General features: G+C 45.6%; 1 protein-coding gene across 1 annotated transcript in view; it reads right to left on the bottom strand.

Moving 5' to 3' along the window:
- Positions 1-15,000, bottom strand: part of LOC125291592 (partitioning defective 3 homolog B-like) — a 181,410-nt gene that overhangs the window by 149,372 nt on the left and 17,038 nt on the right. Inside the window, exon 2 of the mRNA XM_048238416.1 lies at positions 5,374-5,475. Coding sequence (XP_048094373.1) covers positions 5,374-5,475 — 102 coding nt within the window. The remainder of the gene's footprint in view (positions 1-5,373; positions 5,476-15,000) is intronic.

The following is a 15,000-nucleotide window of genomic DNA, read 5'->3' as shown; positions in this document are numbered from 1 at the left end:
AAGGTAACTTTATCAGGATGCACAGTATTCTGGATCCATGAAATAACTGGCCTTTAAAAATAAAAATCTGCCTGTCTCTATAGGAATTTAACTTAGGGGTGGGAATACTTATGAGCCCTGTATTTTAAGGAAGAACATTTATTTATTTATGATACATTATTCATTCACTAAGAAAATTGGTGTCCTTAAAGGTTAGATATTTCCTCATTTTTCACTTAAGGCATTAAGATCAATTTCCAAAAGACGATTTTATATTCCTCTTTTCAGTCAACTTTAGCATGGGTGCCAACACTTTTGGCCATCACTGTATGTGTACGGACACCAACACACAAACAAATACACAAACAGAGAGAAAGAGACAGAGACAGACAGAGAGAGAGAGAGGAGAGAGAGGAGAGACAGACAGAGAGAAGGAGAGAGAAAGAGAAAGAGAGAGAGAGAGAGAGAGAGAGAGAGAGAGAGAGAGAGAGAGAGAGAGAGAGAGAGTGTGTTGCAGTGGCCCAGCAGCTGGTCTGAATGGCAGCAGTGTGGGTGTTTATGTCCGACTCAACAGTCATGTGAATAGAGTAGAGTTGGACTGGGCAGAATTATAACTGAACCTGATTATCCTGTTAGGGCGGACAGAAACAACAGGAAGTGAGCTCCATCTCCGCTACCGCACTTCCTCCCAAACAAACAAACAAACACTAAGAGCAGAACATGAGGAGGCCATGGCAGTTCAAGAGGAAATTAAGAGATAAAGAAAGAAAAAGTACTTACTGAGTGAGTGTGCATGTGTGTGCGTGTGTGTGTGAGAGAGAGAGAGAGAGAGAGAAAGAGAGAGTAAGTGAGCGAGCATGCACGTTTATGTGTGTGCGTGTGTGTGTGTGTGTTTTCTTCTGCAGGCATTAGCAGTACGGTGATGTGGGGAGTGCGTGATTGATTCCAGTGCTGCTGGCCGCCAGCTTGTACAGTGATGAATTGGCGTGTGTTTTAATTAACCTTCCGCACACAAACATCAACACACACACACACACACACACACACACACACACAACACACACACACACACACACACACACACACACACACACACACACACACACACACACACACACACACACACCCTCTGCCTCCATTACCTGCTAACCTTTAGCTCTCGGTTTTTTGGGCTGTTTCTTAAATACCAGCAGAAATGAAATATTGCAAATACGGGGAATGACCAAGGAACGCCATCCATAACAGAGAAACTTCGAATTTGTATGATGACCATGCATGGGAGTGTGTGTGTGTGTGTGTGTGGTGTGTGTGTTGTGGCCAGGGTACACAAGCTCTCTCAGGCTAGTGTTGTTGAATTTTGACAGACTGCTGAGGCAGCAAAAGCATTTTCTCCAAACCCACCTGAAGAGGGCGATAGAGGGCAGACCAGCACCTACCCAGGGCCAGACACTGCAGAGGCAGACCACTTGCACACACACACACACACACACCAGAGACACACACACACACACCAGAGACACACACACACACCAGAGACACACACCAGAGACACACACCAGACACACACCAAACACACACCAGACACACACCAGACACACACCAGACACACACCAGACACACACCAGACACACACCAGACACACACCAGACACACACCAGACACACACACACGAGGCAGACCACTTGCACACACACACCAGACACACACACACACACACACACCAGAGACACACACACGCACACACACACACACACACACACCAGACACACACACACACACCAGAGGCACACACACACACACCAGAGACACACACACACACACACACACCAGAGACACACACACACACACACCAGAGACACACACACACACACACACACACACACACCAGAGGCAGACCACTTGCACACACTCACACCAGAGACAAAGTCCTCAAAAGGTTAGTCCTTTAGAACCCATGCACACACACACACACACACACCAGAGACAAAGTCCTCAAAAGGTCAGTCCTTTAGAACCCATGCACACACACACACACACACACACACACCAGAGACAAAGTCCTCAAAAGGTCAGTCCTTTAGAACCCATGCACACACACATACACTTTCCAACACATTCCTAGACACAACACACACAACTGTGTTCTTTGCCACAACACACACAGTGTTATTTGCCACAGACTGTGATGAATACTGCAGCTCCTTCCTTGTTTTTGGGCCCTTACTGGGAGCTCTGTTCTTATCTGGACAGTGGGCCCCACTAAGATGCCCCTCTCTCTCTCCTCTCCCTCTCCTCCCTTCTCTCCTCTCCCTCTCCTCCTCCCTCTTTCTCCCCTCTCTCCCTCTCCCTCTCTCCCCCCTCTCTCTCTTCCTCTATTCTGTCCCTTTAGCGGCCTCCCTTAGCTGAACTGGACCGCACTGACCTGAATTGACCATTTAACAGCAGAAATCTTAAGTGAGAAAGACCATTTCGTTCTTTTAAAACCAGATTAGAAATCTGACTGCTATTCTTGCCTTGGGGATCGAACACCAAGATCTGCGATAAATGCATTTGATGTGTGTGCTGACCTCAATGGAGACCCGATGTGCTTTTGTAACGCTCCATAGGGAACAGGTGGACAGGGGAGTGGGTGTCACCGAGGACTGGGGCAGTGTGTAAATGTGTATACGGTCTGCTGGCCTTTGGTATGTGGGTTCCTGGTGCGGTGGTGCAGAGGTATGTTAATGGAGAACACAGCCCTGCACTGATTCACTCAGACTGATTCCCCAGTCCTGTATGAAGGTGTCCCTGTGAGCCCTTATTTTTTTTCTCTCTCTCTCTCTCTCTCCTCCCTCCCTCCCTCGTGTGTGTGTGGGCAGATTTGTTCACCAAGCATGAGGTGGCACCACATTCCTGTTTTTACCAGGGGAGACTGTGTGTGTGTCCAGATGTCACGGCGCGGGCATGACACAGGGGTCACAGCAGAATGCGCTTACTGTGTGGAATGCTGCTACTAAGAGTGAGTGGTCGCCCGGGAAACAGCAAACATGCACGCATGTAAACATTCCCCACAGAATCTCTGGCTTTTGTTTAATAAGCTCACAACTGCATGTCTTTCAGGGAACGCATCTGGATATCAAGGCTTCATAATCAAGCCAATAGGATCTCTCAACAGGGCGTTGAACACTCTAGCGTGCCTAAATGGCATGAAGAGATTTGTGCCCGTGCGCTTTGGTGTACTGGAAAAAGGGAAGAGACTGTAGAGAAAAGGAGAGGAGAGGGGGAGGAGGGAAGGAGGAGAGGAGGAGCTCTAAAGCTATTGCACATGGAGGCTTGGCTCTCTGATAAACAGAGTGACATTTAAGAGAAAGAAGGAGGGAGAGAGAAAGAGAGAGAGGGATGGAGAGAGCAACAGTAAAAGAGAGGGATAAGAGGAGCCGCATGAGAGATGGCTAAAGCGGATACAAGGAAGAGTAGAGAGAGAAAGAGAGAGACTGTAAAGAGAGCAGTGAGAAGAGAGAGAGATTCCTGGATCAACAGGAAACAATCACACTGGCACACAGTGACATTTGGAAGCGCCGTCACCACGGCAACCCCACCACCAACTCGGGAACGAGGCGCATTCCAAATCCTCCAGCAGCCAGGGGGATTTTGGGTAAATGTCTGTGCTTCCATGCCATGAGTCACCACAGTCTTTCCAAGAAAAAAATCCAATATATGTGTGTGTGTGTGTGTGTGTCTTTTGAGAGTGGGGGAGGGCTGAGACAGAGGGAGTGTGTGTGTGTGTTTCTCTCTCTCTCTGTGTGTGTGTGTGTGTGTGTGTGTGTGTGTGTCTCTGTGTGTGTGTGTGTGTGTGTGTCTCAATGTATCCCAAACAGCACTGCACTTCTGACGGATTATTCTGAAGAACCAATGGTGTACAAACCACCCACCAGATGATGGTGTGTCCAGGAATACCTCTTGGCCATCTGTGCTGCACTTCCAATAGGAACACTGGCTCTACACTCCCTTATGTGGGTTATGTTATATTGTCTGTGTTTATCAGAAACACTGGATTTACACTCTCTCATACTGTATGTGGGTTAGATCACCCTCTCAGGGATGTGGCACCATCGGCCTAAACAAGTGCACTCTCTCACTCACACACACCCACACACTTACATGTATTACTTATGAGGCAATGTGAAAGCAATCCACTAATACAGACAGGCTGATGGCTGGTCTGTGTGTGTGTGTGTGTGTGTGTGTGTGTGTGTGGTACCCCTAGCCTTCAGAGATATTAATTAGTCTGTAAAAATCAAAAGCTCTTTGCGTATGATTGGGTGGCAGGGGCCTGGGGAAGGGGGGATGGAGGGGGGGTAAAGCCTGATGTCTACACTGATTCAATTAGAGGCTGAGATGGCGCTGTGTTATTGAGTTAGGTCTTGCTGGCCAGCATGTCCATACCTCCCCCCAGGCATCCCAGCGCTTAAGTGGACACCAGCAGATTACCCAGGGGGCCGAGGGTGAGCAGCACTTCCTGGTTAATGGGAGGAGAGGGAGCGGAGGGCTGATGCAGAGCCTGGGCGCTTGGTGGAGTGGGCCGCTCACTCATCACTCAGTGGAAAAGGAGGACCTCAGCTCAGCCCTGCTTATTTAGAGGATCCACACCAGTGAGTGCTTTTACAGTGCGCTTTAAGGAAGTATACTTTACTAGAGTGTAGTATAGTATAGAATAATGTAAGTAAAATATAGTATAGTACACTGAAGTATAGCAGAGCAGAGTAGAGTAGAGTGGAACAAATTTAGTATAATATGGTATAGTACAGTATAGTACAGTACAGTATAGTACAGTATTGTATAGTATTGTATAGTATAGAAAATTGCATAGCATGTGTGTTTGTGGCAGGTTTGGTAGTAGGCCACAGTCTGCCATGCTGTAGCTGATGGGATTTTGGTTGAATTCTCAGTGCTGGACTTCATCTCTCCCAGAGTCAGCTAGATCTTGTATGATGTTGGGTCAAACGCTGCTGAACAACCATATGTTGGATAGGTCTGTTTTCAGATGGCCACCGAGGACGTGTAGTCTGCGTGAACTCTACAGGCACACACTCTGTACTGCAGTGACTGAGGGAGGGAGTGTCCGTGTCTGGTTTCTAAGTTTGTGTGGCCGTCTTTCATTCTCTGTGAAAAACACAGGAACACTGTGGTATTGCAACCATATGGTCACACAGAGAAGAGTCCACTACTTGATTTGTAAAAGGCCTCTGGATATGGAAGCTTCTAGAAATGCACAACCAGATGGCAAATCAGAACAGAGTGTGCTTCACTACCAAAAAAAAAAAAAACAAAAAAAAAAAATTGGACACTGTTGGACAATTGGACAAAAATGGAAATTACCAACACTCCAGAGAGGGATGGACAACTTGGACTCACCTTGTCTCTATCCTCTACCAGGTCAGTGAGAATGTCATCAGGGTCCAGGATCCCCCCGTCACAGTACTCAACATGGTGCGTCCGAACCAGGAAGTCCCCCTCCTAAAGGGGAAACACATACAGACGCAGAGCATTAGCCCAAACAATGGCACTTACAGGTAGATGTCACACAACAACATGAGAAGACAATTCAAAGCCAAAGCCACACACACACATACACAGACAGACACAGACCCACCACACACACAGACACAAACACAAAGAGCCCACAGATAGACACAGATAGTGGCAGTTAAAAGGCACACAACAGGCAAAAGGTCAGAGCAGCCAACCAACGGCGCTTACACAACACAACACATCACACCCCACCGCACAGCACACGCACACACACACACACACACACACACAAACACAACACACCCCACCGCACCTCACATAGCACACAAAGAGAGATCTAGCCAACCGTTGCCACTTCCATGGCAGGCTACACAAAAGACTCATGCTTCTGTAGTTCCTCTGTGCCCTCCTAGTTCTCCCCATCACTTCACCTTTTAGAAAGCGCTACAACAAGCCACAACAAAGAGATCTGTCTGAGAGGCCTGGCCTTCATGTGGCCCAGTAGAAAAACCTAGATAGGGAGAGGGACAGTTAAGATCCTCTATTCCCCCCAACAGGGTTCTGTTCTGGTCTGTTCAGATCACACACACACACACAAACACCCACACCCACACAAACACCCACACACACACACTTTTAGATTCACACTTTTTTATTTAGTCGACACTCGTCTCAGGCCCTATCCCGTACTGATTTGGATGTTTATCAGAAGGAAGTGTGCTACCTGAGCTTGTTGCTGTTTATCAGAAGGAAGTGTGCTACCTGAGCTTGTTGCTGTTCACACTTTGCTGTACCAACAGGAACTCACAGTTGACTTCGTTGAGTCATGAAGTTGTCCCAATGCAAGCACTGAGCAGGAGCAGAATGTCCATCACACAGCCTGTGTCACTTTTTTGAAAAGTGACTCTTTTGGTGTGGGATTGACTGCTAGGAAAATAAAATGACCACCTGGAATTTCACACAAATAATCCTTTTAAGGTTTGCTATTACTTACTGACGACTTACTTAGTCATCAAAATAATGACAGCTGTATGACAAATGGCCTTGCTGCTGTTGTTGTTGTTGTTGATAATGTTGTTGTTTTGTTTATTTTCTCCATTGTTTTGCTCCTGTGCTTTGACGTGGTCACTCACGTCAGTCAGTGAGTCACGACTGCATGTCACTGCAGGGACCAAAGTGGCTGGGGAGTGTGCTCATGAAGCCTCCCCTACGATGCAGCACTCCAGAGCAGCCTCGCCTCCCTCCCTCCCTCCCTCCCTCTGCCTGGGGAGGCACACTGGAACTGGTCACAGCTGCGTTATCAGCCCAACTGCAACAGCGGTCAGTGGGGGAGGTCAGTACAGGCATCCCGACATCTCTCTTTCTTTGCCACAGAACAGAGCTCTGTTCAAGATGTCCGCCTGTTGAAGAGGAATTTCTGCCCATGTCTATGCATGGGCAGAAATTGTCAAATGAAAACAAAAAAAAAAATTAAAAACTGTTGAGTCAGCATATTAGATATCACTCCCACACCATTCCATTAGTTTGAGAGCAGTATCTAGGATTGCTCTGAAGGGGCCTTGAGCCACCCACAACACTCATACACGGATTGTGGCGAAAGTCTTTCCAGGTTCTTTTCCCGCAAATTCAAGTACTCAACACGGCAGGTTCTGAGACACAACAGCATAGGTTATTTTCAGGGTGTTTGATCATTTGCATCCATTTCCAGGAGCCCTCCATTACTGGGCAGCTAGTCAGCTAGTCTCTAAAATGCAAGGTTTTCCAGGGCGCGTGGGAATGTTTCTATAAAACACAACACGCTAGAATGAAAAGAATTGAATTCAGGGCTGTAATTTCATCAAGGACACAGATGGCAGCTGGACTGTGGACGGCAGGGACACCTGTGTGGGTGGAAGCCAGCCTGGAGGGGGCTAATGGGAAGCTGGTGGCTACGCACTGAGGCTACAGACGGCCCCTTTCAGAGGCCGCAAACCAGGGGCCGCTGATAGGCCAGGCCAGGCCGGTGTGTGGACCTTCGTGCAATAACCTGGTGAAACACGCCGTCCTCTCATGGACAGAGGCGTATCAGGCACACAATAGGTTTCTTGTTGTTGTTGTAAAAATGGAAAACAACTAAATAAGTAATATCACATAAAAAGTGTCTGAGTGTTTTTTTTCCTCTAAAATATAACGGTCAGACTGCAATACATGAAATAGATGCAGTTAAGACTTTTTTCCTCCACTTTGGCTCAGTAACCATTTTTATTACAGAACAAATGACAGTGTTCATCTAAAAAAAAAGACAAGAGAGACCATGTTTGGAATGCAATTGAGTTACGACGCCTAATTGCGGCCGCAGACAAACAATGAGAGGGCTCGCGCTGGCCTCTACGGCTCCAGTTGTCGTTTACAGGCGCCCGAAACGGAGCCCAGACCGTCTGCGAGGAGCCCATTACGGCTTTTATGATGCTTCCTCACTTTCCCTCTCTCCACCTCCCACTGTCTGCCATTCACAAATAGCACCGCAGGACTCCATTTCAGAGTCCACACGGAATGCACCACAACCGTGGAACAAGAATGAAGCGTGTCATTCAGCATGAGGGGAAACCAGAGAGCAGAGAGAATGGGATGGGCCTCAAACAAATGCATGCTTTAAAGGGTTGTCACCAATAGGCGGAGAGAAGCCTAGACCCGGAAAAGCCCTGAGAGGCATTTGAGAGTGTGTAGCAATACAGTTCCTTAATTCATTCAATAAGCATGTGGCCTGGAATTGGGAAGTGTGACTTCCTATCATTATCAGTGAGAAATGGTGCCAGTAACAGCCGTAATCATCTGTTCGATCTGTTCGAGACGCTGGTATCTTTTCCCCTCCAGACCTCCTCACAGTTCCTCTATCCCTCTCTTTTGAGCATTACTACTCCTTCACTCTTGCTCTTTATCAGTTTCTCTCTCCATCTCTCTCTTTCTCTCTGTCTATTTCTCCTTCCATATCTCTTTCTCTCTCTGTTTCTCTCTCCGTCTCTCTTTCTCTCTCTGTCTCTCTCTCTGTCAGCCTGAGAGCTGAGCGACGTCATGTCCCTGTAGGCCAGTGGGGTGAGAGGTTATCAGGTGCGAGTGTGTGAACATGCCGTTATCTCTCTCTCTCTTCTCTCTCTCTCTCTCTCTCTCTCTCTCTCGTCCGTATCAGGGACAAACAATCCCCACGCTAAAGAACACACCTGACAGACAACTAGCAGACACAAGGACACAGACAGAAGGAGAGAGAGAGGGAAAGAAAGAACTAGAGAGAGGACAGAGATGAAGGGAAAGTGAGAGAGAAACTGAGGGAGAAAGAGAGATGGAGGGAGGGAGGAGGGCTGGCTAATGTCAGGAAAAAACAGAAGTGAAATGGGGAGAAGGAGAGAGAAAGAGAGAGAGCAGAGGAAATGGAGAGAGAAAGAGCAGGGGAGAGAGAAAGAGAGAGAGTAGGGGAGAGAGGGAGAGGGAGAAAGAGAGAGAGCACAGGGGACAAGTTGAAGGGATGAGAAAAGAGAGGTAGAGAGGGCAGGACGGAGCAGCACAGAGATACTCATTCCTCCCCTTCAGGTGACACAATCTTGGGTCTCAATGAAAGAGTGAGGAACCACAGAAAGAAAGGAAGAAAGAGGAGAGAAATCTCTTTCACCCTGGTAAAGCAGATCTCCGAGACCCTCACAAGCACCTCAGCGAGCAAGAGAAAGACGAGAGGAAGAAAGAAAGGAAGAAAGACAAGCACAGGAGGAGAAAGAGAGAAAACTGGCATCCACAGCTCTGCGTGTCCAGTATGTATGGCTGCAGGGCAGAGCCCTTCCACCCAGCTGTACTGATGTTCTGTCTCTCTCTCACCCTCAGCCTCTCAAGAGAAAGACTCTCTCTCTCTCTCTCTCTCTCTCTCTCAAGCTCTCTCTGGCTCCCTCTCTCTCTCCAGTGCATGGAAAGCTGTCTCTCTCCTCTGTCTCCCAATGGAAAAGGGGGAAGAACAGGGCTGATTTACGAGCAGGAGCAGACACACCTTGGCTCAGTCCCCTCTGCCACGGAGTCACGCACAGTTCAAAGAGTTCACTTTCTATACTCACCACACTACACTCAAGTGCTGCACACAGCACGCTGCACACATGTGCACTACAGCAGTGATGAGTCTGCAGTCCAAAGTAGTGTAGTGTAGAGCAGTGGTTCTCAAATGGGGGTACGTGAAGGCAATCCAAGGGGTACGTGAGATTTGAACCCTTAGAAGCCGATTGACGCAAAGGGCGTCAAATAACAGACCCTTTCTTACATTGCTCTGCAACTGTTCATAGCAGCGGGAAGCCTTTATTGTGTGACAGAGCTTTCCAACGAGACCACGCACTTGACTGTACGTTAAAGTATGAAAAAAAAAAAATCATGAAATTAAATCAAATTGCATCATATTTACAGTCTCTGCGTTCACCTGCGCACCCATTACTCTCGTTTGAATTATCGCGAACCCGTGAACGCATAGATATGGTAAGCATATCCGATGAAAGAGGAGACACAGGGCTATCCACTGGTACCAAGTATGTCTGTAAGGCGCACACCACATATGTCTGTAAATTGCTCAGCCCCAGAGAATCCCTCCACCGTGGCAATGATATTGCCAGATTCAGGACAGTCTACACACACATGAAATGCATGTAGAGCTATGAGCTTGCTGTGGTGAGATACATGTCAAAATATAAGATTTTTTTATAATACCCTTTTTATATTTTAATTCTTTAAAAATCAAAATAAAATCAATGCTAGTACTAATACATGAAATGATGGCAGATCAGAGACTCTGCCGAAAAAAAAATATATAATGTGTGTGTGACCAGAATAAATCCTTATGAATAAAGGTAGTGAAAATGCCCTAAAAACAGCTTAGGGTACTAAGGGTTAAAATATACATATATTTAAAAAGTAGAATCCATGCAAAAATACTTAAAAACCAATTATTTAATAAATATTTCAGGAAAATATAAGTTCTATGTGTATGTGTTTATTAGTTCCAAAGTTTAATAAATTAGACACTGATGGCACAGTGCTCTGTCTTAAGTATTTTTTCTCAACTAAAAATGCTTTGCGCTGGTTAGGGGGTACTTTCAGGGCTCTACACTAAAAAAAATTTCCAGGAACACTTAACACCCAAGTTAAAAAATTTAGGAGCACAGACAAAAATTTGGGCGCACAGTCAGTTCTGTACTTAACTTAAACATAATCTAACATTAAACTGCAGCTAACACTTAAACATGCCAGTGCACCATTTGCAAATATTAAGAATGACTGACAACATTTAGGCTACAGGAAATAGGATTTTAAAGATCAGTGCCTACTTTATTTTCAGTCTGTTCTATTTTCCTACATTTTGTTAATGTAAAATAGTATAATACATTGCCATATTTGCATTTAGCCTGTATATCAAGTATCCTGCCAAATGTAGGCTAATTTATTTATTTGTGAATCCATCTGTAGCTAATCCAAATATGCCCATGGTGACCTTTCTGACTGCATACTGCCTAATACTACTACTAAAACAGTCCATTTTCTCTTCCACAACTCAACATAGGCTAATCAAGGATAGATATATTTTTTATACTTTTACTTTTTATTTGAAATATCTGCATTGATGGGGGCAGTAGGCAAACGTTAGGCCTACTTTCGTTTTGCACTTCAGCTTGTATTCGGTGTAAACAAACAAGCATGCGTGGAAGCCTGGAAGTTGTCAGAGTTCTTTGAATAAAATGAGAGTATAACGGAAACTACTTTTTGTGCCTGTTCGCTACAGCTATATTTTGCATATTGCAGCCAATAATCAACTGGGCTAAAAGGCATGTTAGGTTACCTTTCCTTCTCTCACTGCATTCTCAGAATCTCATCCTGTTCCTCCGATATCCGATGAATTCGGTGGATAGAAGAACTAATTTCTTCAATCTTTGCATCTTGGCTGGCTAGTCTAACTTTCCACTTGTTCTGTGTGCTCTTGGATTTGACAGGAGCTTACTACTAGCGAAATCACAACGTCGAAACTGCTAACGCTGATGGGGGTGTAGTTTTTATGCTGCATTGGCGACGTGATTCTATGGTTTGCACCAGTAATGTTTTGATGTTGCGGGTATTTTGTAGACAAACATTGACATGGTTAGAAGTCATTCACACCAGTGCGCCTAAATATTTTTTTGCATTTGCAAGCAATAATTTTTACTCGCATGTGCGCGTGAAATGGGCGCACTGTAGAGCCCTGACTTGGCTGAAAAAATATTTCACAGGGGGTACATCACTGAAAAAAGGTTGAGAACCACTGGTGTAGAGTGTAGTGTCATTCCTGTTATTTTCTATATTTCTGATATGTTGCTGATTGGATCATAAACGGCCATAGCAATGAAGAAAAGTGAAGGTGATTGATAATGACTGACTGACCATTATTGTGTTACATGCTCTAAATGTAAAGCACTTTGAGCTGCATTCTGTGTATGAAAGGTGCTATACAAATAAAGCTTATTATTATTATTATTATTATTAATATTATTATTATTATTATTATTATTATTATTATTATTATTATAATAGTGTGGAGCACGAAACAGCACACTGAGTTTAGTGATGAGTCTGCAGTGTAGTGTAGTATAGTATAGTATAGTGCAGTGTAGTGTAGTGCAGTGCAGTGCAGTGTAGTGTAGTGTGTAAACATGTAAACAGCACACTGTTTGAGTTTAGTGACGAGTCTGCAGTCTAAAGTAGTGTAGTGTGGTTGAGTACAGCATGGTGGAGTCTCAATATGAGTGTAGTCTAATATATGGTATAGTATAGTTTTATGGTGTGGGTAGTGCAGTATAGTATAGTATAGTATAGTATAGTATAGTTTTATGGTGTGGGTAGTGCAGTGTAGTATAGTATAGTATAGTATAGTATAGTTTTATGGTGTGGGTAGTGCAGTGTAGTATAGTATAGTTTTATGGTGTGGGGTAGTGCAGTGCACTGTAGTATGGTCTAATCTGCTGTGGCCAACTCAGGGGAAAGACAGAGAGAGAGAGAAAGAGAGTGATAGAGTGCACAGAAAGAGTGCAAAGAGAGAGAGAGAGCGAGAGTGCGGAGATTTATGAAGAGGCGCGGGCGCACCTTGACTCCCTCCTTCGCCTCTCAGACTGGCGTCATTATAACTCAGACGTGTCAGCGCGGCAGGCTGGGATTAATGGCTGCCGGTTCACAAACACGGCCCCGTCGAATTGCCAGGGCAGATTGAACCGTAATGGAGGGCTTAGTCTTCCACCACCATGCGTCGCACGCCCGCACGCCCGCCCGCCCGCCCGCCAGCGCCATCCCATCCAGCCCACACCCCTCGGCCTCCACGCGCACGCAGACGGCTGATGAGCTGCTGGAGAAAGGAACATAACTCAGGAGCGCACACACGTTCCGTCTTCAGGTCCCCCGAGAACCGGCGCACGCTAGCTCGGTTCCAAGAACGGCAGACACTTTTTACGGGAGTTTCATTTTTTTTGTGTGAGGTTATTATGGCTTTTTTTGTGGTGTCGTGTCGGTTGATGTACTCTGCTCAGTAAGTCTCCTGGTCACCTTCCCCTGCCAAGTTGAGGCCAAGCCAAAGGCTTTCCAGTAAGGAGTCCTTCTTCAGTTCTTCAGTCCAACGCGCCAAGTACTTACAACAGTAACCAGCAACGCAAACAAATAGCCGTGCAAAGGACAGACGCGTACAGACACACACAACATTTACACATTCAGACAGACGCATACAGACACACACAACATTCAGAGGAGGAGAAAGGCACCCTTCCTGGAATTCCTGCATACTTTGCATAAAAAAACCAAACACATGCGGGCACTCCAACCGAAGACTAAACTGAAAGCAAATGAACCGAATACGATCCAAACCAACTGCTTTCTAATGTCTACTTCGAAACATTTGGTGAAGTCAACCAACGTCTACACTTCCATCACAAGTAAAAGGACCTAACATCAGTTCACCCACAAGAGGTAACAGAGTGCCCGGTCATCCACAGTGTGGAGCAGACTACACCTTTTATCCAATCTTATATTAAGTGTCCTTCCTCATTCACTACAGACCTCATACCTAATTTACTGATTCATCATTAATATAGCAGTTCATGAGTTAATCTAATATTGCAAGCCATTACAAAGTATAACACATTTGTCAAGAATAGCGTTAGGGGCATGTCTTAATAAAAAAAACATTTACTACTGACTTCGCATTAAGTGGGAAGGCCATCTTTTAATCATGAATAATTCAGTGGACACTGGGTAGCAAAGTGGCTAAGGAGCTGGGCTAGCATGCAGTAGCCTGAAGAAGAAAAAAGCCTCCACCATTGCCCCCTTGAGCAAGGCACTTAACCCCGAGTTGCTCCGGGGGGAATGGCCCTTGCAATGTAATTGACATGTGTCCGTTTGGGTACAAAAGGAACACATATAGATGCAAATTAAAGGCAACTGTTCACACAGTTGCATCACTCTTCATCAAGATCTTTACATATACCCTCCTCCCTCTCGCGCTTCTATACATCTCTCTCTCTCTCTCTCTCTCTAACCTGCAGCATGAATTACAGACTAAACCTCAGCAGAAAAGCAAGTTATCAACGGCAGCCATCGCACCATTACTAAACTCAAAGAAAATCAATAACTCTCTGAAATGACTTCTCCTCGCTTTTCTTTCAGCTATTATTGCTGTGCTTGTGTTGACTCAAACAACAAACACACACAAAAAAAAACATACAAATAAATTCGATATAAACTTCAGGTAATAAGTGTGAGACACATTTGCAGGTAATAGATTAAGAATGCTGGAGACAACAGTCTAGCTCAAAACAGATGCTTTCTATCTCCAACTGCAGGGTGCCTGGGACACAATAGGGTCAAACTGAATGGTCAGCTTATGGCCTACGCAAATGGCACAAGGACAGAGAGGGAAAGAAAAAGAGGGACAGAGAGAGAGAGAGAGAGAGACAGAGAGAGAGGGACAGAGAAAGAGAGAAAGAGGGACAGAGAGAGGGACAGAGAGAGACGGAGGACAGACAGAGAGAGAGACAGAGAGAGAGGAACAGAGAGAGAGAGAGAGAGAGAGAGAGAGAGAGAGAGACAGAGGAGGAAAGAGGGACAGAGAGAGAGAGAGAGAGAGAGAGAGAGAGGGACAGAGAAAGAGAGAAAGAGAGAAAGAGGGACAGAGAGAGAGGGACAGTGGAGGGAAAATGGAGAAACATCGATGGGAAAGAAATAGAAATAGCCAGATCAACACTAATAGCAGATGCTTCTCTCAGCAAAGTCAGAGAATGAGAGAGGTGGGGGGCTGTACATGGAAGAGGGGGGGGCAAGAGAATAAAACAGAGAGGAACAGAAAGAGCAAACAAGACAAGAGAGAAAGGGACATAAGTGATGTGTCATGCAAGAGAGAGAAGAGAATGAGAAAGAGAAGAAAAGAGAAGAGTTTAAGAAACAGAGAAAGAGAGAGAGAAGGTATATTGATGTGGCGCGACAGAGAGAGGTGGTAAGGGA

The sequence above is a fragment of the Alosa alosa genome, chromosome 3 (assembly GCF_017589495.1).
Source record: "Alosa alosa isolate M-15738 ecotype Scorff River chromosome 3, AALO_Geno_1.1, whole genome shotgun sequence".
NCBI classification, from domain to species: Eukaryota; Metazoa; Chordata; class Actinopteri; order Clupeiformes; family Clupeidae; genus Alosa; species Alosa alosa.
Note: the sequence above shows the minus strand (reverse complement) of the source record. Positions and strands in the feature narration are given on the sequence as shown.